The 22,948-nt window shown below is 38.9% G+C and overlaps 1 protein-coding gene across 1 annotated transcript in view; it reads right to left on the bottom strand.

Moving 5' to 3' along the window:
- Positions 1 to 320: 320 nt before the first annotated feature.
- Positions 321 to 22,948, bottom strand: part of LOC132029638 (serine/threonine-protein kinase EDR1) — a 37,630-nt gene continuing 15,002 nt past the window's right edge. The window contains exons 2-14 of the mRNA XM_059418929.1: positions 10,897 to 11,337; positions 10,269 to 10,372; positions 8,536 to 9,230; positions 8,186 to 8,398; positions 6,731 to 6,771; positions 2,816 to 2,884; positions 2,628 to 2,728; positions 2,099 to 2,177; positions 1,922 to 2,020; positions 1,754 to 1,822; positions 1,527 to 1,576; positions 1,251 to 1,427; positions 321 to 1,136 (exon numbers count right to left, since the gene is read on the bottom strand). Coding sequence (XP_059274912.1) covers positions 1,034 to 1,136; positions 1,251 to 1,427; positions 1,527 to 1,576; positions 1,754 to 1,822; positions 1,922 to 2,020; positions 2,099 to 2,177; positions 2,628 to 2,728; positions 2,816 to 2,884; positions 6,731 to 6,771; positions 8,186 to 8,398; positions 8,536 to 9,230; positions 10,269 to 10,372; positions 10,897 to 11,337 — 2,241 coding nt within the window. The 3' untranslated portion in view covers positions 321 to 1,033. The remainder of the gene's footprint in view (positions 1,137 to 1,250; positions 1,428 to 1,526; positions 1,577 to 1,753; positions 1,823 to 1,921; positions 2,021 to 2,098; positions 2,178 to 2,627; positions 2,729 to 2,815; positions 2,885 to 6,730; positions 6,772 to 8,185; positions 8,399 to 8,535; positions 9,231 to 10,268; positions 10,373 to 10,896; positions 11,338 to 22,948) is intronic.

Raw genomic sequence — 22,948 nt, 5'->3', positions numbered from 1 at the left:
CAACAACATACCAATTGTAATCCCACAAGTGAGATCTGGGGAAGGTAAAATGTATGCAGAACTTACCCCTACTGTTGTAGAATATAAAGGTTTTTTTCGATAGACGCTCGACTAAAAAAGAAGTGCAATCAAAGCAGGATAGAAAGAAAATTATTTTAGGTTGTAGTTTTGAGTTCCAAGTGTAGCTTGCTCATGTTTCTTTTTATTAATTCCTTGTTAGAATTCCTTTCAGCGCCACTGCTAGTAGTCATCTTGGCCACATAGGTAAGAGAAGGTAAGCTTGTTCCAAAAGCATTTAAACAATCACAAACAGGCCAAAATAAAACAGTTCACCCGCAAAAGTAGTATGGGCCTTTTAATAACCTTTTTAGCAATGGGTTGAATCCGTAGGGACATATGCTCCTTACTCAAGTTGGTGGTTATACGACTAGCAAATAAGTTTAGCACTGTACTGTACAGGTATTACTACTATACACAAAACTGTCTTCACCATATAAGCACAACAAAGAGAATGAAGATGGTCATGCAGGAAACTTTCCTCATTTCCATTTATTCTTCAGTTGGTACAACCTGCAGAGGCCGACTGTTTACAATTGCTTCCTTCGACGACCTTCACAGAATTGGAGACTCTTCCTCTGCTGCTCCTTTTCGGAACTCATTACATATCTCAATGGGAGTACATTAATCAGCCTAAAAACTAAAACTAAAAAGGATCTTATTTTCTTCTTCTTTTTTTTTTTTTTTTTTTTTTTCCTTTTCCTTTTACAGAATTCAAGACAGCAATACAATGATAGCTATGACCTACTTTTCAACTACTGCACTTCGTGCAGCCATTGACTTGGAGATATCTGCATGTTTCTGAATTGGTTGCGTTGAGTCCCCACTTCGAATGAACCAACAGCTTCCAATCCAGGGTTTTCTTGTGTGCTTCTTTGAATCTACAAGACTTTGAATCAATTCTCAGTTGCTCTGACCCTTTTGAGCCCAGCAACAAGCTTCTGTTATTATTACAACAATGCCTAACCCGTCAACCTTATTGCTGATCTGTACAAGTTTCAAATCCCTGGACATTAAGGCGCTGAAGACGCTTGAGACGAGTTATGATCTGTGCAAAAGAGGGGCGCACTTGGGGGTTTCTGCAGAGAAGAAGAGCATAAGTCATTTAAATGAAAATACACTCTTCTGGACATGAGCAAGTTTGAAAATCATTTACACGTGATATTATATCAAAGTTCTCAACAGATACGTACTGAGTCCAACAGTCGCTTATAATCTCTGCAACTACAGGATCAACACTTCGAGGAATATCAAGGCGTCTACCCTGAAAACCAACAGCTCCAACAACCTGCATTGAGTTCATCCCTGACCATGGCACTTTGAGAGTTGTTAACTCCCAGAGTATTACACCAAAACTGTACACATCAGATCTGCAAACCAGACAAACCAAACACATTTAAGATAATCCAAAACTAATAACCATAACAAAGTTCAGCCTCATGAAGGATATGAATAAAGAGTAAACTCACTTTTCATTGGATGGTTCATTCCTTAAAACTTCTGGTGCCATCCATTCAGCCTGCAATTAATGGAATGCCATTAGCAAATTTGAAGGTTTAAGACCTTATCCCTTTCTCACCCTATTACACCATAATCTTTGTTAGTTTGTGTTTTTGTTCTCAATGGGTAGAGGACAGTAGGAAAGGGGCCTGGAAAGATGGCATAAACCGAGTCACTAAAGTGAGCATGCAATCACCGTTCCGGCAGTTGACTTTGAAGAGAGAAATGTATGGTGCTTCAGGCGAGACATCCCAAAATCACAAACCTTCAAGCATGGAAGAAGCATGGATTATTGGGTGATAAACAAAAACTTACATCTTACAAATTTATAGTCTATTATTTACAAGATTCAGGTCAGACGCACCTTAACAACCCAGTTTTTATCAACCAGAAGATTCGGAGTCTTCAAATCTCGATGCACAATCATAGGGTTGCTTGTGTGCAAGTAATTCATTCCTTTGGCCTACAAGAAGTTGAGACATTAGCAAACAGGAAACTAAAACTGATAACCAACCCAGGGATTCAGCGTCCAATAAAATACCACATCAAGTGCCATCCGCATACGCTTTTTCTCATCAATTTGAATATTTGCACGATGCAGTAGCCTATATAAACTTCCCCTGCACCAAAACTACAGCTATCAGATACCCTTAAGAAGAGGAAACAATATTGATATATTACTCAATAACAAACATGTTATACTGTCAAGTATCTAGGCATCAATGTGTGTTATACTGTTAAGTATCTTCACATCAATGGCAATAGAGCTAGGAGGTCCTTCAGATGAGATAAGAGTTTCTCGTACATTTTGAACTGTATAACCGTTTGCTCTCCCAAAAGCAAAGAAATAAGCCAGTGCATCATTTCACAAACACAGTACAAAGACTTGAGAGAAGACAAAGTAAAGAGGTACAAGCCACTACTAAACCGACAACAGTGTCCAGTCATACGAATGGTGTGAAATAGCCCATGAGCCAAGATTAGAAAGACAAGAGTAAGCATTTAAGAAACCCACAAACTTCAAATATTAGTATTGTCACTAGATGTGCGAGTAGCAAAGAGTTCTCAACCTGGGCAGGAACTCAGTCAGTATAGAGAGGTTTGGAGGACGAGTTACAGCTCCCATGAAGAGAACAACATTAGGATGTCTCAACCTCAACATAATTTCAATCTGCAAAATGCAATGCACACAAAGAGTTCTTAAATTTCAGGAGAACTTAAAGTACAGACATCATATCATTGTCTAGTTACAACTTACTTCACATTTAAACTGTGCAAGGGCATCACTTGTTATATCCTGATTCATGAATTTCTTCACAGCAACTTCCTGCAATGCAGTAAGATCATTACATTCAATTAAAATTACAGAAAAAAGAGTGTTAGATAACTATACAATCATTACAGTCGACATTCCAGACCACTCTCATGCTATGCACAGAGGTGTGGGATGCTAGTCTGTTTCTTTCATTACTTTTATCAGTTCAAAGTAATGGATGGACAGTGAGTGACCACCACATTTCAACTTTCAAGGATACTTCTAACGACTAACCAGAACAAAGATTTGACATGATACCAGCGAACACAGAGACTAGAAAGAAATAAAAATCTCAGATCGGGCTATAAATAAAAATATAGAAAGTACCAGAGTTATCTATATTTCTATTGGCATAAAAATCTGAGATAGGGCTAAAAGAATGCTAAAAATACATTGTCAAAAAAAAGAATGCTCACATGACCAAAGCATCTCCCCAACTAATTGAATCACCTATATAAATCTATTTCTTCCTTTGTGCCCTATCTTTCACTAAGTATGCTTGAATAGCAACGAAATTGTAGGTCATCTAGACAACTTCCTTTCACGTGATTTTAGGTCTTACCTCACCCCCTTTTAACACCTTCACTCACATTGGTATTACATATACGAACCGGTGCATCTGGAGGTTGACATGACCAAACTATCAAAGCAACCTTCTTTTATTTATCTTGAGCGTGTGCTACTTCCACTTTCTGCCGAATGTGGCATATTTTAATTCTTGTATGAGCATACGCATCTCCACAACACTTATCTTATGGATGTGTTGGACTTCAACGGCACAACATTCACTCCCATGTACATTGTTGGTCTTATAGCTGTTCCATAGAACTTATTTTTCAGATAGGTAGGCATCCTTCTATCACATAACACCCCGGTAGCACTTCTGGATTTCAACCATCCGATTTGATTATGTGTAACATTTTCATATATCATTCCATTCTCCTGGAACGAACCTAGATATCTGAATGTTTGCAATTTAGCCACAACAATCCCGTCTAATCTCACCTTAACTTCTCTTTTCTTATACTGACAAAACTTGCAGTGCTTATATACTTCCACTTATCCTAAAATTCAATACGTTGGGACGTGCTCCTAAGACACGTCCAAACAGAATGAAATGGATGGTAAGGATATGTTTAACTGGCCCCAGCTAGCTTAGGATTTGAAGAATAGTTGTATTAAGCGAGTTCTCTATTAGATGGACAATCTACTTCTAAATGCTATGTCATGATCAGAGAAAATCTAATTTCTTTGAAGAGTGAAAACCAAGATGTCACCAGATTTCGTACAAAAGCAGAATAGCGAGGTATGATCCATGCGACCATATATTTATCTAGTAAAACCAATATGTCACTATCCATTGTCCTTCTTATTGCCTCAAGTCCAGTTTTTTCATGAAAGAATAGGACGTAGAGGTGGATTGCTTTTTAGTAACGAAAAATTGAATCCGGATGAATTGCTTCTAGCTTCAAAACTTAAATGACAAACAACCGGATGTTCTTACAAAATTCCTATAACAAAAATGCTTCAACTTGAGGAGAGTGTTGAGATTATCACACGATTCATAATTTCATATCGATTTGAATAATATACATTGATTAGGTTTAATTTGATTGCTATAAATATGCCAGCCTTTTCCCATAATTTGCATTTCATCTATTCCCCCTAATTCTGCATTATTCTCTTCGATTCTTCATCTTCTAATGAATTTAGTTTGAGGGCATAGTCAATTTGATTTGATTAAGTTTAATTGTTGGTTGTGTGTGTGTGGCCTTGCATTCATTTCTCTTCCATTTCATGGTTTGTAAACATAGTGTTTCATATGTCAGTTCCAGGGTGAATTAATTAAATGACCCTTTATAAAATATAAGAGATCGCCTCTGTGTTATGTCAGAATCGCCCATGTACACAGAAGGTCATATGAGGGTCATTCACCTCTATTCATTTTTGTAAAGACCCATTTTAACTAATTTCCTCATTATTTCCATTTTTTGTTATAAACTACTTTACAATCTCTTCAATTTAAGGAGAATCAAAATAGCTCATAAAATTAACAGTGAATTGGAATCTGTGGTTTGTGATTCTAAGATCAATGGAGAATGAAAGAAGATGGCTAAAACATCAAGCTAGGGATTGATTGATTTGGTAGGAACAAACCATCACAACTACATGTATTAATATTTCTCATCATGTGTGTGTGTGTGTGTGCGCGCGTGTGTGTATATATATATATATATATATATATATATATATATATATTGACGAAATACATGACACCTCGTTAAACTCGCCGAAGAAATTTCATTTAGACACTCAAACTACAAAGATGTTCCGAGCATACAACACATGATAAAATATTTCTATTAGACACTTGCGGCTCAAATTTTGTAAAAGCACGCACGTGTTCTCAACCGCCCATCATGTAGATAAGTTAACCAGTTGAAATATGTCACCTCTGATTATTCGCATTATCCCCAATAGGTCGTAAAACCTTACGCATGTTCCAACTAAGGCTGATGTGTTATAACTAAAGGAGGTTACATATTTTATATGGTTAACTTATCAACATTACACGCGCCGAAGCTTTTACAAAATTTGAGCCGCAAGTGTCTAATAGAAATATTTTATCATGTGTTCAGGTGCTCAATTGAAACATGCTGTAGTTCGAGTGTCTAAATGAAATTTACTGGCGAGTTTAACGGGTTGTCAATATATTTCGCCACGCCTATATGTATTCGATCAGGAGCAAAAGGATCAACTAGAATCTGGCATCACCAATTTTAGATTTTGTGAGGTGCTTTAGTAAGGAGAGAAGTAGGAAAGAGGAAGTAATGAAGTTCATGGGTGAGAATTCATTCGCAACTATAGTGACTATGGGAAGAAAGGAACTCGTGAAGGAAATATCATCTTATCTATTAAGCTACATATAGAGATCAAAGAGGAAAATCTTGTCGATACTCTCCATACTATTATATGAAATAAGTTGCTTTCAGTCTACTTGAAGTCCAATCGCTTCTGAATTACCTTTATCATCCTTACTCCAAACAAATTACTAGGAAAACAAATGCTCCCTCTATTCCAATTTATGTGAAATCATTCACTTATTACTTTAAACTTCACATTTTACTCTTACTAAGAAATGAGCTCTTTCTTACTCCGTCAAGGAGTATGCAACCTTTTTCCAAAACTCTCTTATAGGCACATAATTGTTATGGCATGTGTAAACCACAAATTTCAAAAGTCTTATAGCTACACAAATGTTATGGTATGTTGAAGACCTTTTCTTTCAAACTTCATGACGCATCAGACTACGTCACATAAATTGGAATCGAGGGAGAAATTTATATACAAAGGTGCCGCTAAAAGTAAAGTAGAGTGGAAACTCTTACTATCCTTCCACTTAGAATCATGAGAACCACATATGATCCAATGATGTGTTAATTTTTCTCTCTCTTCTCTTTTTGTCACTGTCCTTTACAAATGACATCGTTTGAAACAACTTTGATGAAAAGTATAAGGTGCCTAAATATTTGGTCACGTCATTTAATATACAGTGTGCACACACGCCTCTTATGATAAGAGAGTGTGCATGCATCCAGTAGTGTTAGTAGCTCCTATTATTTCAGAATTCATGGAAAAGATTGACACATATAAGAATTTTACAATACTCTCCAATTCGAAAGAACCTTAAGAAAATTAGAAAAATGATCAATGAAAAACACAAATGCATTCTGCTTTCTCAGGAAAATGGAACATAGAGAAAATTGGGGACTTATCAAACTTTAGAGCTAATGTGCTATGGTTCTTATTTCTACTCAGGGTAGACGAATAAATATTCAAATCAGAAATGAGACTTACTGTGCCATTCCATTCTGCACGGTATACCTCGCCATATGACCCTGCAAAATCACATCAGTGTTATTATGTTGAGCATCCAATCTTTAATGATATTCTGCTTTTTATGTTCACTTATGCCAGAAAGAAATGACTAATTTACATGTTAAACTGTATTCATAAGGTACAAATAATATGCTTCCAAAAAGTAAGAAAAAAGGACCCCAGGGGAAAGGTGTAGCAAAGTGCAGAGAGTCCCTACTCAAACAACACTACGGGAGCCACTCACACAAAATTTTGCCCCTGTGAATTAATGAAGTCTTGTGGTAGTTAGTGTCCAGTGAAGACAAAGTATACCTCCTCTAGAATTGGAGTATTTATAATATTTTTCAAAATAGCAGGTACCATGATAACGTTTGGTAATTTGATATTGAAATGGCATTGACATTTTTTAATAAGATAATGGTATTTTAATAAAGCCAGCACCAGGGAGATACTGCAAAGTACCTAAAGGGATATTGCATCTTCAACAAAATAGCATGCAGCTCATAGTTTCTATGAAAATTCAACAAGCTGTCAGACCTCTCCAACAATCTGTTCCTTACACCAAAAAAATAACGATTCTGTTTCCGGAAAATGGTCAAACAACTGCATTTGGGATGGCAGGAGTACGGTATTGTTCATGTGAAGAAAGGTAACACATTCAGCCCTTTCCAATAAGATGGAGGAGCTCCAACTTTCCAATAGTTGGCACAGTAATTAATAGCACATCCATAAAATAAAATAAAATAAAATAAAGGGTCATATCATCTGCCAGTCCACTTAACCCAATGTACACGCTACAGTTTGCCAAATGAATAATAGCAGTTAAACTAACACAAATGACCTAGTTTTGACAAGGAAAGATTCAAAGAAAATAATCAGAAAAATTATAAGTAAGACCACATTATTCATATGAATTCACGCATGAACTATTTACAGGAATATTCTCAACTTGGAGAATCTAAAATGAATAAGCCTGAAACACACAAAAACTAGGAATAAAAAATGATTGATTTTATTTTTTATTTTTATTTTTTGGCTTATGACCAAATGTAACAACATAAACAGAAGTGGCCTTTTTACAGAGCATAAAAGTATGATTATGCTCTATATAACCGTGCACATATTTATATGTAAACACCTTTATTTTTATTGAAAGTCAATGAAGAATAATTGTATACCTTGCATCATTTGGTAATAACTGCATATGAACTGCGAACTACATAGTTTATGAATAACATACAGAACGATTCAGTCTGCCATTTCTTCAATCATTTTAAAACAATATAGCAACACAAATACCATATGTTCACTACAGAAAGGCAACAAGTGAAAGCTTAAATTTGATTTCAGATAAAGCAACACAAACTTTTCTCCGAGGTTGCATCACCATCCATGTCTAATCACAAAAAATGAACTCAAGGCACCGAGTCTTACCAATACCAATACGTTCACCAACATGGAGATCTTCCCATGGAATTTCCCACTCTGCCACTCCACGTAGCATCGGAAGCTGTTCTTTCTGCACCGCGTAAGACTTGGACTGTATGCAAGTTAACATTTCCCTTGCTTTTGTAGCTGAATCTTTGTCTTTGTAAGTACAATTGGTATCTGAAATATTTCCAAACTTCTTCCTATAGAATTTATCACCTTCATCAAGCAAAACAACTTTCAGATTGTTCTGTTATAACATTCAAGAAAATGGATAAATTAGAAACCCACAAATGTTCCATGACCAGTTTGGATTGTTTCATCCGTTCTACATCTAACATGAGTAGAATTCTCACCTGAAGTATCATTTAATGTATTGTCTCCCGGTGCAGCAACAGTATACTCCTGTTTGTGCTGCAAAATGTTGCTTTTATAGGAGATACTGTAAGGGAACTGCATCCCGGTGAAGGCTATAAGAGACTGCTCATTATTTTCTGAACTTTGTCTAGTATCAACAACCCTGTTCTCTGGTAATTGATTTTTTCCAGCAACAACCCCTAAAACCAGATCTGATTGCAAATACATTTGACTCTCCGGAAAAACACCTTCAAGTTTAACTTCTGAGTTGTCCACAAGACTGTTCACATTCTCGTAAGCTTCTCTAGCTTGTGTTATTTGTGCAATGGATGTGTTATCATCGGAAACTGCTGAAGCGTCACATAATCCAGCCGATAATGGAAGGAGATTTGCACAGTCATGCTCAAACTGCGTGCTTCCAGTTCTAACTGAACTATTTCCACAATCCCCCTTTGCTCCAATGCGGTAGAAAGCTGGTTCTTCCCTTGAAATCCATGTATTGGCAGTTCTACGGGCAGCAGTAACTGAACCTGATCCTGTCCCAGTTTGTGTGTCAAATACAGGAAATGAAATGATAGTACCACCAGAAGGAAGTGGTTTAACACTGTCTACTGCATAACTTTGTAATTGACCACTTGGTGCCTCGGTAGGAATCAGGGCACCTGGTGCACCCATTAAATCAATAATATATTCACTGCACATTAAAATAATAATGAGTTAGGTCACTAGTCGAAAATTAAACCTTACCTTACTAAAAAAAAAGGTCACTAGTCGAAAATTTCCTAAAATTTTCACGGTTGTAATTCTACAGAAAGAAGGTTAAAGGACTAAAATAGAAGATAAAGGCAAAAGAACCGATAAACATCAAATATCCTACATGAAACATCAAGATTCAGACACAAACTTTTGACTACTTGGCAAGAGAAAAAAGAGAGTACAGAGGGAAATAAACAGTACTTTTGTTATCAAGTATAAACAGTACTATATTTTACAAAGACGAATAACCATGCCTTAACTTCAATTTACTTGATAACCGAAGCACAACAACAACAACAACAACAACAACAACATACCCAGTGAAATCCCACAAAGTGGGGTCTGGGGTGGGTGGAGTGATAACCGAAGCACAAAAAAAGAAAAAAATATAATGGTTATTCTCACAAAATAATACAAATCTGTTAGTAAATATAGCAGCATTCTCTGTGCAGAAAGCTCAACAAATATGTATTAAAATCAAAAGCATATCTGCTAAGATGCTCAAGCAGCTCTATATCTAGAATGAGAACAGACAAAGGAGTGCTGGCATTTACCCATCCAAAACCCTCAAACCTCACCCCAGCTGTGCATGATTTTTGACAAATAGGGTGGAAAAATTTAAAAGAGAGAGAGAGAGAGAAGCACCATAAAAAACTCGACAGCCACTATCAAAGATTTTATTAGAATTTAGAGATACAAATTTTGAGAAAGCAGAACGAGATTCACCTATCTTTTTTTTTTTTTTTTTTTTTGCAATTGAAATTACAACAACAACCCAGTGTGATCCCACAAATAGGGTCTGGGGAAGGTAGAATGTACACAGACCTACCTTACCCCTACCTCGAGAAGGTAGAGAGGCTGTTTCTGATAGACTTGCAATTGAAATTCACCTCTTGAAAAGATTTAATACACAAACCGATATTTTCAGCAAACACTATAAACATCCAAGAAAACGTGCCACCAAAAGATTCCTTACCTTCCATTGTCAAATTTGATCAAATTAACTGCTCCCTCATCAGTGCCAGTATAGTAACTTCCCTTAACTAGCTTGCATGGCAGGTTGATTCTATCAGCAAGTACCTATACAGAAATGGTCCACATATGGTTAGAAACATGAGTCTGGGAAGGACTCTTAGCAGAAATCAGAGAAAATGTTGTAGTTTCAGAAAAGAAATCAACTCAACAATAAACAAGTGCAGAAGAAAAAGTCAATCATTCACTCTTGGAAGTCAGAGATTTTCCATATTTTCCAGTTGATCAGAAAAGGAGCAAATATATTGAAAATGATAGAATTAGCACTTCCTTTTCATTTTGATTAAGATGCCAGATGCCCTTACACTAAAGCATGAATTTCACCACTGAACCTAGAAAGACAGGCAAAAATCTATCTGAAGTAAATAGTGGGTGTTACTTGTTGGATACAGATGATAAAAATGCCGTAGTTAACCCGGAAATACATCACTACTGAATACTTAAATGATAATGAGTACCAATCATTTGATACTAGAACCCAAGAAAAGAATAGTATGTTTTATCCTAAAGCAAGTTAATTATCCATATCAATATAGTAAAGAAATGTAAGGAGAGATTGAGGCTCTTATCACCTTAAAGAGTAAGGCCCTATGTCGTGAATGTCCAATATCAAGACAGCCAAGGGGAAGAATAATAGAGTTTAATGAAATTCTTAGCTCAGAACTCCTTGCAGTCCACCTCTTCGACATTTCTTCTGCATCATTAACAGGACCTCCCATCCTATTAACAACAAGGTCAGCAATTTTCTCAACTAAAAAGCTTGTAACCGGGACCTTCTTTAATGCTCGGCATTCCCGGGACATGAAGTACACTCTCTCCTCAAGCTGCCTCAGTTCCATATCAGCTGCACGGTTTACTAAGATAACTTCATAACCAACATTATCCAAAACCGAAACTGCTTTTAGATCCCCTAATAACGGCATCTTCCCCTGAACCGCCACACTGGAATTAATTCCATAAACATCATAGAATCCATCCATCACTTTCTCATCGTAATTTACGACATTATAGTTCTGCATTAACACCAGGTAGAAGGTTTAGAACCAATTCAAACTTCAGATGAAAAAAATTAAGCAAAGAATAGAGGAAACAAAGCACTAAATAGAGACAAGCCTAAATCTGCAGAATGCTAAAAGTTGAACCTGCAAGAACAGCATGATATCTTGGCATTGTTTTCAGCATTGAATAGGCGGCAGAAAGTTGTTACTAATAATTATAAGGATCTAAGTGTGTCTCTGTCAAAAAATAAACTCTACCTCGAATACAAGGACATAATCATGTGGAAACTACCCTTTGTGACAGTATGCAGGACACAACATGGCAAGTTGGCAATGATAGGTGAAAATATATTTCTCTGGTGCTACAAACCTAACCTTAATTCAAACTAGTAACAGTAACTGCTTATCACACTCTGCGATAATGTATATTATTACTTGTATACTACAGCCTTTGTCAATTTTCAGTAGGACTTAGGATCAAGGTAAGAACTACATTTTTAAGTGCACATGGATCCAATAGTTAAGAATTTTAATTTCTTGGAGCATTTTAATTCATAATAATGCCACTAACATAATAGAACACTTTATAGCATAGTGCATGAGAAAACTTTCCATTCTAAGAAGGTGGAGAAACACTTTTGCTATGGGATGTTTCAAGTGGGGATAGAAAGTTTCACCTGATAAACTAGGAGACTGTCACGACATCAAAATGTCAGGGCAAACTTGGGATTAAAAATGGCATAATACATAGATAGGCCCTCAAACTTGGCCTCAGCTGGCAAGTATGCGGTCCAACTTTGGGTGTGCACAAGTAGGCACCTCAACTTGTACAAAGTTGAACACGTAAACATAAATGCTAACGTGGCACCTAAATTTTGGAGGTGTCTAAATGTGCCACGTCAGCATTTGTATTTATGTGTTCAACTATATACAAGTTGAAGTGCCTACTTGTGCACACCCAAAGTTGGAGGGCATACTTGCCAGCTGAGGCTAAGTTTGAGGGCCTATTTATGTATATGCCATTAAAGATTTAAAGGTCTTTAACAAGGCGCTACCGGGGGAGTGGTTATGGAGATTTGGAGTAGAGGAGAATACTTTATAGAGGGAGGTGATTGAGGAGAAATATAGAGTACTGGAAGGGCGGTGGAAGACTACAAATGCAACACTTACTTATTTATCCTAAAAATGCAACACTTAGTGTCGGCTTTAGAGAAATATCTTGAAGGGGGAGAAGAGTTTAGTGGGAATGTATCACCTAGGGTAGGTGATAGGAGTAGGGTAAAATTTGAGGTCAAAGGTTGTGCGGGAACAACAATTTAGTATCATATTTCCAAATATGAGAATACAACAGATACAAAGGCTACAAGATCGATAAGTTCATTGGATTTGAGGAATATGAGGAACTTGCAAGATTGGGAGGTTGCAGAATTTCAAAGTCGGATCATATTACTTCACAAAGAAAGTATTACACAAGTTAATCATGATGCGTGGAGATGGAGGACGGAGAATAGTGAGATTTTTTTCTGTTAAGTCCAATTATGAGAAGCTTTTGGGCAGGGAGAGTTAGTATAAAGGGTACTTTTTTACTTGGCTACCTGCGAGGAGTTGATCTTGAAACTTCTAATTTTATCTTTTGGCTTAATTAATATAAACATTATATGATGATTCTAATTTTTAGATGATTTGGTATGCTAACAGATTACATTTTAAAATAAATACATAAAATACATGACGATACACATCTAACTTGAGGTCAAATCCATTTTAACGAAATAGAACCTAAAATTCCTGGCCTGAAGCCAAGGAACCTTATTTATCTTCTTTGAACTTACAGTGATTGTCGATGAGATTAGCCAAAGTTTCAAGCGAAATTGACTCATTAATAATTACTCCCACCGTCCCAATTTATTTGGCACCATTTGATTAGGCACGAAGTTTAGGAAAGAAAGGAGGACTTTCAAAATTTGTGGTTCAAAACAAGCCTTAGATATTTGTGTGACTGTAAATCATCTCATAAAGTCAAATTCTAAATATACAAAGATGACATTATTTTTGGGACAGACTAAAAAGGAAAGTGTGCCACATAAATTGGGACAGAGGGAGTATTAAATGCTAACGAATTTACATATAGCTAAAATACTATTTCTACCGACGTCATCGCTCTAAAAATATTGAAAATTAAGAGGACAAATAACATCAGAGGGATAAAAAGGTAAAATGATTAAAATCATATGCAATTAAGAATTCATCTGAAAAAGAAAAAGAGCAAAGGTATAGCTTAAATAAATAACAAAAGATGGGGTTGTATCGGACAAAGATAGAGGGATACAAAGATAATGTATCGGACAAAGATAGAGGGATACAAAGATAGAGAAAGTAAAAGAAACTAAGAAAAGAAGAAAAAAGAAAAGAAAAGGGGAAATGGGAAACAGGAAATACGGAAGGGCGGGGGCCGAATGGGTTGTAAAATTGAGAAGTTAAAAGGTAAGACAACTTTGCTTTCACCGAGTCTTGAACTCTCAGCTTGCACCAGGGAAACTCTCGCTTAACCACTGCACCCATAGTCCTATATCGACTTTGGGTGATACTCATTTAACATAAATTATTTCCCAGTGAAATACCTCTACATATATGAAATTTTAGCCTACCACCTGGGTGTTGGTGCACCCCCACCCTCCTACATAGATCCGCAGTTGGTTATGTCCCTGATGTTTTTAATCTTCCTTCCTTTTTCTCCGTCAGAACCAACTCCATGAAGACTCTATTTTTTTTGATTAAGCACCGGGTGTCCGAGTCTCTTTGAGCCCCGACTAATCCCGGGGGTGCACAGGCCCTCGGCAAGGAGTTTCCCGCAAGTGCACCACGGGTAATTCAGGGTTTCCCCAGTCCGATGGCCCTCAGAGATTGTTTGCACCCAGCGGGTTTCGAACTTGAGACCTTGAAAGGGAGCACCCCAAGGCTCAAGTCAATTGCCACCAGGCCAAAGACTCTATTTCTGATAGTGGTAAAAGATCTAAACTTTACACAACAAAGACATGCATTCCCACTAGAAAAATGACAAAAGCCGAATTGAAAACAATGGGAAGTGCTTTAATACATGTCTCCTGAGTTTCCCAACATTACATTTGAACTCCTTTTGAAGTCTTCATCTTCTTAAGTGAATAGTTTTTTTTTTTGTCACCGAGAAAGTAGGGTCTTGGATGAGGAAGAACTGTGGTAAGGGCTACTGTATTGGCGGAATTAGAGGAGCTAGCAAAAAAAAGAGGAATCCAGTTGGAGGCAGAAATCCAAAGAGCTCTATTGTTACAACAAGGGGACAGAAACACAAGATTTTTTCAAAGGATAGCAACTGCTCATAAGAGGTATAACACAATTGACAGGTTGATGATTAGAGGAGAAGAAATAAAAGAACCTGAAGATATCAAAGAGGCTATGGTTGATTTTTTGAGAAGCTACACTCAGAGTCTGAAGCATGGAGGCCATTTGTTGAATATACTGACTGACCAAAGATAACACAGGAAGAACAAGAGCGGATCCAAAGACAATTTACAGAGTCTGAAGTGTTGCAAGTAGTGACTCAGTGTGCAGTCGACAAAGCACCAGGTCCTGATGGTTTATCCATGGGTTTTTATAAGAGTTGATGGGAAATACTAAAAGGTGACATTATGCAAACCATCAACAACTTTCATCAAAATGAGATATTTTGAGAAATCCTTTAATGCTACCTTCATAGCTTTAATTCCTAAGAAGTTTGGAGCTGAAGAATTAAAGGATTTCAGACCTATAAGTTTGATGGGGGGCATTTACAAGATCATATCCAAGTTGCTCACAGAGAGAATGAAGATTGTCATGGAAAAGCTAGTGGATGTTCATAATGGCTTTTTTAAAGGAAGACAAATTATGGATGCAGCTTTACTTGCAAATGAGCTGGTGGATTCTAGAGTAAAACAGAACAGACCTGGAATTTTTTTTTTTTTTTTTGGGAACAGTTATAATAGACCTGGGATTTTGTGCAAGCTTGATATTGAAAAGGCCTATGATCATGTCAACTGGGCTTATCTGCTAAACATTCTAAAGACTATGGGTTTTGGAGACAAATGGATTAACGGGATCAAATGCTGCATATCCAATGTGAAGTTTTCTGTCCTAATCAATGGAAGTCCAGGGGTTTTTTTTCATTCTAGCAGGGGTTTGAGACAGTGGAATCCACTTTCTCCTTTCTTATTCCTACTGCCTATGGAGGGGTTAAATTACATGATCAAAAAAGCCAAAACAAATGGATAGACAAGGGGCATTGGGGCACAAAACAACAGGGGAGAAGACATAGAAAAAACACATTTACTGTATGCTGATGATTCCTTGGTGTTCCATGAGGCAGAGGTTGACAAATTTAGACATTTAGGGCTACTTTGAAGCCATTTTTGGGCTTCATGTCAACTGGAATAAAAGTTGTTTACATCCAGTGAATCGGGTGAATGATTTACAACTGTTGGCAGGTAATCTGGGGTGTCAAACTGAGTCACTACACACAACTTATTTGAGAATGCCATTGGTTACTAATTATAAGGCACATGAGATATGGAATGATGTGCTTGAAAGATGTGAAAAGAAATTATCAAGATGGAAAAGCCCAATACCTTTCACTTGGGGACAGACTGACATTGATAAATTTAGTCTTGGATACTTTGCCTACTTACATGATGTCTTATTCCCTATCCCTAGGAGTATAGAGAAGAAGTTGAACAGAATTAGAAGGGAATTTTTGTGGCAAGGTAACAAAGAAAAACAGGGTTACAACTTGGTGGAATGGGAGACTGCGACCCTTAACAAGTAACATGGGGGCTTGGGGATTAAGAATCTCAGTTTACACAACCAGAGTTTGCTATAGAAGTGGTTGTGGAGGTTTTGCAAGGAAGACAGGTCTCTTTGGAAGAATTACATAGCTCATAAATATGGATTGATGAACCAATGGGCAACAAATGAAGTGAATGCTACCTATGGATGCAGTGTTTGGAAGACCATTAGAAGAATGTGGAATGAATGTAGAGAGAATTTGAGAATAAAGGCTGGGGATGGGACAAAAACTTTTTTCTAGGAAGATCAATGGATTGTTCATTGTAATCTCAGAACTTTGTTCCAAGATTTACACATCATCAGTCTCCAAAAGAATGAAAAAATATCTCAAATGTGGACTGAACAGGGATGGAATCTGGTGTTTAGAAGGGCATTGAATGACTGGGAAATAGGGAGTGTCAGATCTACTTTTGATGCTTAATTCCTTCACTGGTACCACAAATACCCGACAACCCATTCTGGAAACTATGTAACAAAGGGAGCTTCATTGTCAAGTCACTTTACTCGGACAAAAACAAGGTTGTGAACCCATCACTGATTTGGCCCTGGAAATTTTCTGGAAAGTCAAAATTCCATATTAGGTTTCTGCTTTTGTTTGGTTAGTTTTGAAGAGGACTTGTCTTACACAAGAAGCCTTACAAAGAAGAGGTCTACATATATGCTCAAGATGCCTATTTTGTGGGGAAAATGCAGAAACAAATGAGCATTTATTCATTCATTGTCAGACAGCACATTTGTTGCACATGATCTTTTGTATACTTGGGGTGAATTGGTTATTACCAAGATCGACTTTAGAACTCCTACGCAATTGGAAAGCAATTGGAAGAAGAATTGCACAAGAAGACTGGTGGCAAGGCATTCCAGCTTGTATTTGGTGTACAATATTGAAGGAGAGAAACTCAAAGACAATTGATGACAAAGCAAATGCTATTCGGATGGTAAAATGAAATGTCTTAGTCTCTTATATTTTTGGTGTAAATAAGATATAGTGGGGGAGGTAGGAGATTTGGTAGGTTTTCTAGGCAATATGTAAATTGTAATTTGACTTTTACCCCAGGCCACTGCTTGTGGTTTTACTTGTAAAGTACCTTCAACAGCAGTTCATATGCTGATATTTTTGGATGAAATACAAATGTTACCTTATTAAAAAAAATCATGGAGGCAGACATCTCAAGATCATAGGTTTCAGCCAATGCACAACCATCCATTTTTCTATTAGCCCTATTGTTTTTTTGGTGTAAAGGAGGGGGTTGTACTACTGGTGGGTTAATGTACAAGTAGAGGGACCGGTGTATGGAGTAAGTAAGATGGTACAAGTACTTCAAATGATATGAGTTCGCCAAATGTAACATAACACAACTTTAGAACTACAAATTAAGTTTATAGTTGACTTTCTGCAGACTGATTCTTCGGCTAACAAGTTTTAGGTTTACCAGATACGTCATTTATAATGAGGTAATCTAAAACTCAAATGTCACAATTGATGCATTAAGGGGATATCTAATATTTGCACAGTGTAGTCACTTGAAATAGCAAGTTTGGCCTAAGACTTGGGAGGAAATAGATTAATAGAACCTAGTGAGACCCACAGTTCTTCAACTATATGAGTGGCGCTATCCCATTTAAATGTGGAATTGCACTTCTTAAAAAAAAAAAAAAAAAAAAAAAAACTGGTAAGTTGTATTCCTCAGCATTAAGAGCTAGAGACCTCCAAAAAGTTATCAAGAGAGAACTATGACTCAAAAGCTAATTACAGAGATCCTAGAAGGTCTACCAATTGATCTGCATCCTCTACATTTGCTTCTTCATACCAGATATACGATATTATTATATTGCATTTGATATGAGAGATCAGGTGAGTATTTCAGGGAATTCTTTGGCCTCCAGATTGTTATATTTTTCAGTTCAGTTTCAGTTATCCTATTGCCTTACATACTCGGTACATTGTTTCGTACTGACGTCCCTTTTGTCGGGGGCGTTGCATTCATGCCTGCAGGTGTTGACAGGTGTTGACAGACAGATAGATAGACCTCTCCAGTAGGCGGGACCAGACATCAGCTGATTGGTGAGCTCCACTTATCCGGAGTTGTCAAGTCTAGTTTTGGGGTCTATTTTGTGTATACAGATATGATAGGTAGGTCGGGGCCCTATCCCGGCCATGATACAGTTGTTTACTCTTTAGAGGCTTGTAGACGAGTCCTGTGTATAGTATGTCAGTGTTGTGGCCTTGCCGGCCCTTTGTATATATATATATATATATGCTTTGGGTGTGTGAGCCTTGTTGGTATTGTCTGTTTGCAGGTAGGCCTCGTTGGCCTAAGTTGAGGGTTGCCCCTCCAGAGTTTTAGGTTCATAGTGATTCGCTCAGGCCGAGTGTGGCACCGGGTACCAAATTTGGGGCGTGACAAACTTGATATCAGAGCAGGTCTGTCCTAGGGAGTCTACAAGCCGTGTCTAGTAGAGTCTTGTTTATAGATGTGTTGTGCACCACATTATATAAACAGGGAGCTACAGGGCATTTAGGAGTTGGTTACCCTTCTTTCAAATCTAAATCGTGTTGTAGAGCCGAGTCGTAGGAGTTTGTGGTTTACTCTTACACGTTGGTGTTTGTATACAGATATGCCTGTGACATGCCTGTGACAGGAGAAGCTTCAGCTAGCCAGAGGGCTAAGACGACAATAGGATTAGATGTGAGTTACTCCATTGAGGAGGACCCGTCTGAGATTATGCCCTCTACCGAGGAAGATCCATCCGAGACCCAAGATGAGTTATCCTTTCGAGTGTTATGCCCTCTATCTAGGAAGATCCATCCGAGACCCAGGATGAGTTATCCTTTCGAGTGTCCCCGACTCCAGTGACATTAGGAGAGCTGAGAGGAGCTCCAGTATCACCAGGACCACCAGTTCCACCACTGGCCCCTATTAGCCAGGTGGTGAAGAGAGCAGTACAGGTATTGACACAGTTGGGGCCTCCCAAACTCAGCACCTTATCAGGACACCAAATAGTAATAGATCTTCTGAGGGATCGAGGAGTCCGCAGTCTTGGGAGTCCTTTAACCAGGGCTCGCCGATTTTTACAGAACATGACCTAGATGAGGAAGGTAAACCGGCCAAGAGGGCCAGAGTAGTGGTCAATCACAGGGAATCCCCGAGCGGCAGCAGGCCGCAAGGTTATGGGCAACAAGACAGGTTACCCCCACAGTTGGTGCTAGATCAGGTCTCTCAGGTAGGGCCATGGCAGGGGTTGCGAGCATCAGAATCCCAGAGCAAGAGTAATTCAGTTCAGATGAGACCTCGTTGCAGCCAGTGTGGTCGGGCACATGCCGTACTATGTCGTATGAATACTGGAGGTTGTTTCTGGTGCGGGAGTTAGTGGCACTAGATTCGGAGATGTCCGAGACTTGATCGAGGAAACCAAAGTGGAGACAGAGCTTCTGGATTAGGCGGTGTTCAGAACCGCATTTATACCTTAGCAGATCGTCAGGGCTTAGAGTCCTCGCCAGATGTTGTGTCAGGTACATTGACACTTTGTTCATATACTGTTTATGCATTGGTAGATCCGGGGTCCAATTTGTCGGGTGTTACTTCGTTTATTGTGGGGAAGCTTGGTATAGTACCGAGATAATTGAGTGAGCCATTTTCTATATCTACACCGGTTGGTGAGCCTGTTATTGCTAGGAAGATTTATTGAGGTTGTTCAGTAGTTATTTGTGATCATCAGACTCTAGCGCGGTATCTTATTGAATTACAGATGGTCGATTTCGACATCATTATGGGTATGGATTGGTTACCGTCTGTTTATGCTAACGTTGGGTCTTTGGACAAAGGTTGTCACATTCCACTTTCTAGGAGAACCAGTTTTGGAATGGAAAGGCAACACAACTTCATCGAGAGGTAGGTTTATTTCCTATCTTAAGGCGAGGAAGATGATTTCAAAGGTTGTATCTATCATATTTTCGAGTTCAGAATGCTGAGGTGGAACCACTGACTCGTTAGTCTGTCCCAGTGGTTAATGAATTCCTAGATATATTTCCAGATGAGCTGTCAGGCATTCCACCAGAGCGGGAGATTGACTTTGCTATAGATGTGTTACCAGACAGTCAACCGATAACTATTCCTCCTTATAGGATAGCTCCTGCTGAGTTAAAGGAACTGAAAGGGCAGCTGAAAGAATTGCTCGAGAAAGGCAACATCCGGCCTAGTACTTCGCCGTGGGGAGCACCGGTATTGTTCGTAGGAAAGAGAGATGGCTCGCTGCGGATGTGTGTGGATTGTGTAGCTGAATAAGGTGACGATATGGAACAGCTACCCACTCCGAAGGATCGATGACTTATTTGATCAGTTACAGGATGTCAGACGTTTCTCGAAGACTGATTTGAGATAGAGTTATCATCAGGTTAGGATCAACGAGAAGGATATTTCGAAGACAGCTTTTAGGACTAGACATGGTCATTTTCCTCGTAATGTCTTTCAGGTTGACTAATGCGCTAGCGGTATTTATGAATTTGATGAACAGCATATTCAGACCCTTCCTAAACCTTTCTAGACCTGGTCGTGATTGTGTTTATCGATGACATTCTAGTCTATTCTCGATCAGTAGCTGAGCAAGCGGATCATTTTTTGTGCAGTACTTAGAATTCTCCAGGATCAGAAGCTATACGCGAAGTTCTCTAAATATGAGTTTTGGTTAAACTCCGTGGAATTCCTGGGGCACATTGTATCAGACGAGGGCATCAGGGTTGATACGCTGAAGATTGAGGCCGTGAAGACTTGGCCTAGACCCACGACACCAATAGAGGTTCGTAGTTTTCTGGGTTTGGCAGGATATTACCGGAGATTCGAAGAGGGCTTTTCTTCCCTTTCAGTACCACTGACGAAGCTGACTAAGAAAGCAGCTAAGTTCCGGTGACTCCGACGGTGAGCGGAGTTTCCTGAGCCGGAAAGGACGATTGACTTCAAAGACCAGCTTTGACACTCGATGGATCAAGGGCCATGCTGTTATCGTGAAGCCCCAAGCGTCGGTTGGGTTGTGTTGATGCAGCACGGTAAAGTAATTGCTATGCTTTGTGGCAGCTGAGGGGACATGAGAATAATTATCCGACCCACGACTTGGAGTTAGCAGCAGTGATTTATGCACTTTAAAATCTGGAGACATTACCTATATGATGTTTACGTTGATGTCTATACAGATCATAAGAGTCTCCAGTATATCTTCAAGCCGGAAGAGTTGAACTTACAGCAGAGATGGGGATTAGAGTTGCTGAAAGACTATGATGTTGATATTCTGTACCATCCAAGGAAGGCGAATGTAGTAGCCGATGCCCTTAGCCGCAGATCTATGGGTAACTTGCCATATTTGCAGGCCGAGAAGAGAGAGTTAGCTCATGAGCTTCATCAATTAGCTGGCTTAGGAGTCCCGATTGCTAGACTCAGGTGATACAGGAGTTACTGTTCAGGACACAGCGACATCATCCTTGATAGTCGAAGTGAAAGAGCGCTAGTATGAAGATCCTTTATTGACACAATATAGGGATACAGCCCCACAGAAAAAGAAGTGACCATTTGAGGTCACTGGAGACGAAGTCCTCAGGTACCGAGGCAGATTGTGTGTTCCTGATGTTGCAGGATTACACCAGTAGATTATGGCGGAGGCTCACTATTCCCGCTATTCTATTCATCGCGGGTCGACGAGGATGTACCATGACATCAGAGAGGTTTACCGGTGGAATGGCATGAATAAGGATATAGTCGAGTTCGTAGCCCAATGTCCCAATTGTCAGCAAGTGAAAGTTGAGCACCAGAAGCCTTATGGGTTGTTGCAGGATATAGACATTCCAACTTGGAAGTGGGAAGCGATTAATATGGATTTCATTACGAGTTTACCCCAATCTCAGCGTAAGTTCGACTCTATTTGGGTAATTGTTGATAGGCTTACAAGGCCGGCACATTTCTACCAGTCAAGACTACTTATTCAGTAGAGGATTACGCGAGAATATATATCAAGGAGATAGTACGACTTCAAGGTGTTCCAGTGTCTATTATTTCAAACAGAGGCGTGCAGTTCACAGCTAACTTCTGGAAGTCTTTCCAGAAGGGATTGGGGACGCAGGTGAATCTCGGTCTTTTCCATCCCAGATCGTGTGACAAGCCGAGCGCACTATCCAGATGCTCGAGGATATGTTACGGGCTTGTGTGTTGGACTTCATAGGTAGCTGGGATGATCACTTGCCGCTTATTGAATTCGCGTATAATAACAGCTACCATTCTAGCATTCAGATGGCCCCGTATAAGGCCCTATATGGGCGGAAGTGTAGATCTCCGATGGGATGGTTCGAGGTCGGAGAATCCAGATTATTAGGACTTGACTTGGTCCAACAGTAAAAGAGAGAAAGTTAAGCTTATTCAGGAGAGGTTGTTAGCAGCTCAAAGTCGCCAAAAGTCTAATGCAGACAATCGACGGCAAGACTTGGAGTTCCAGGTTGATGACTGGGTATCGTTGAAGGTATCACCGATGCAAGGCATTATGAGGTTCGATAAGAAGAGCAAGCTTAGCCCTAGATACATCGGACCTTATAGGGTTGTTCGTAGAGTAGGTCAGGTTGCCTACGAGTTAGACTTGCCTTCAGACTTGGAGTCAGTGCATCCGGTCTTCCATGTATGCATGCTTCGTAAGTGTATTGGAGATCCTTCCCGAGTCGTGCCAGTTGATGATTTCCAGGTCACAGAACAGTTATCATATGAGGAAGTCCCTATTGCTATTCTAGACCGCCAGG

Source organism: Lycium ferocissimum, chromosome 9 (assembly GCF_029784015.1).
Source record: "Lycium ferocissimum isolate CSIRO_LF1 chromosome 9, AGI_CSIRO_Lferr_CH_V1, whole genome shotgun sequence".
Taxonomy (NCBI): Eukaryota; Viridiplantae; Streptophyta; class Magnoliopsida; order Solanales; family Solanaceae; genus Lycium; species Lycium ferocissimum.
The sequence above is the reverse complement of the archived record's forward strand: the minus strand, read 5'-3'. Positions and strand labels throughout refer to the sequence as shown.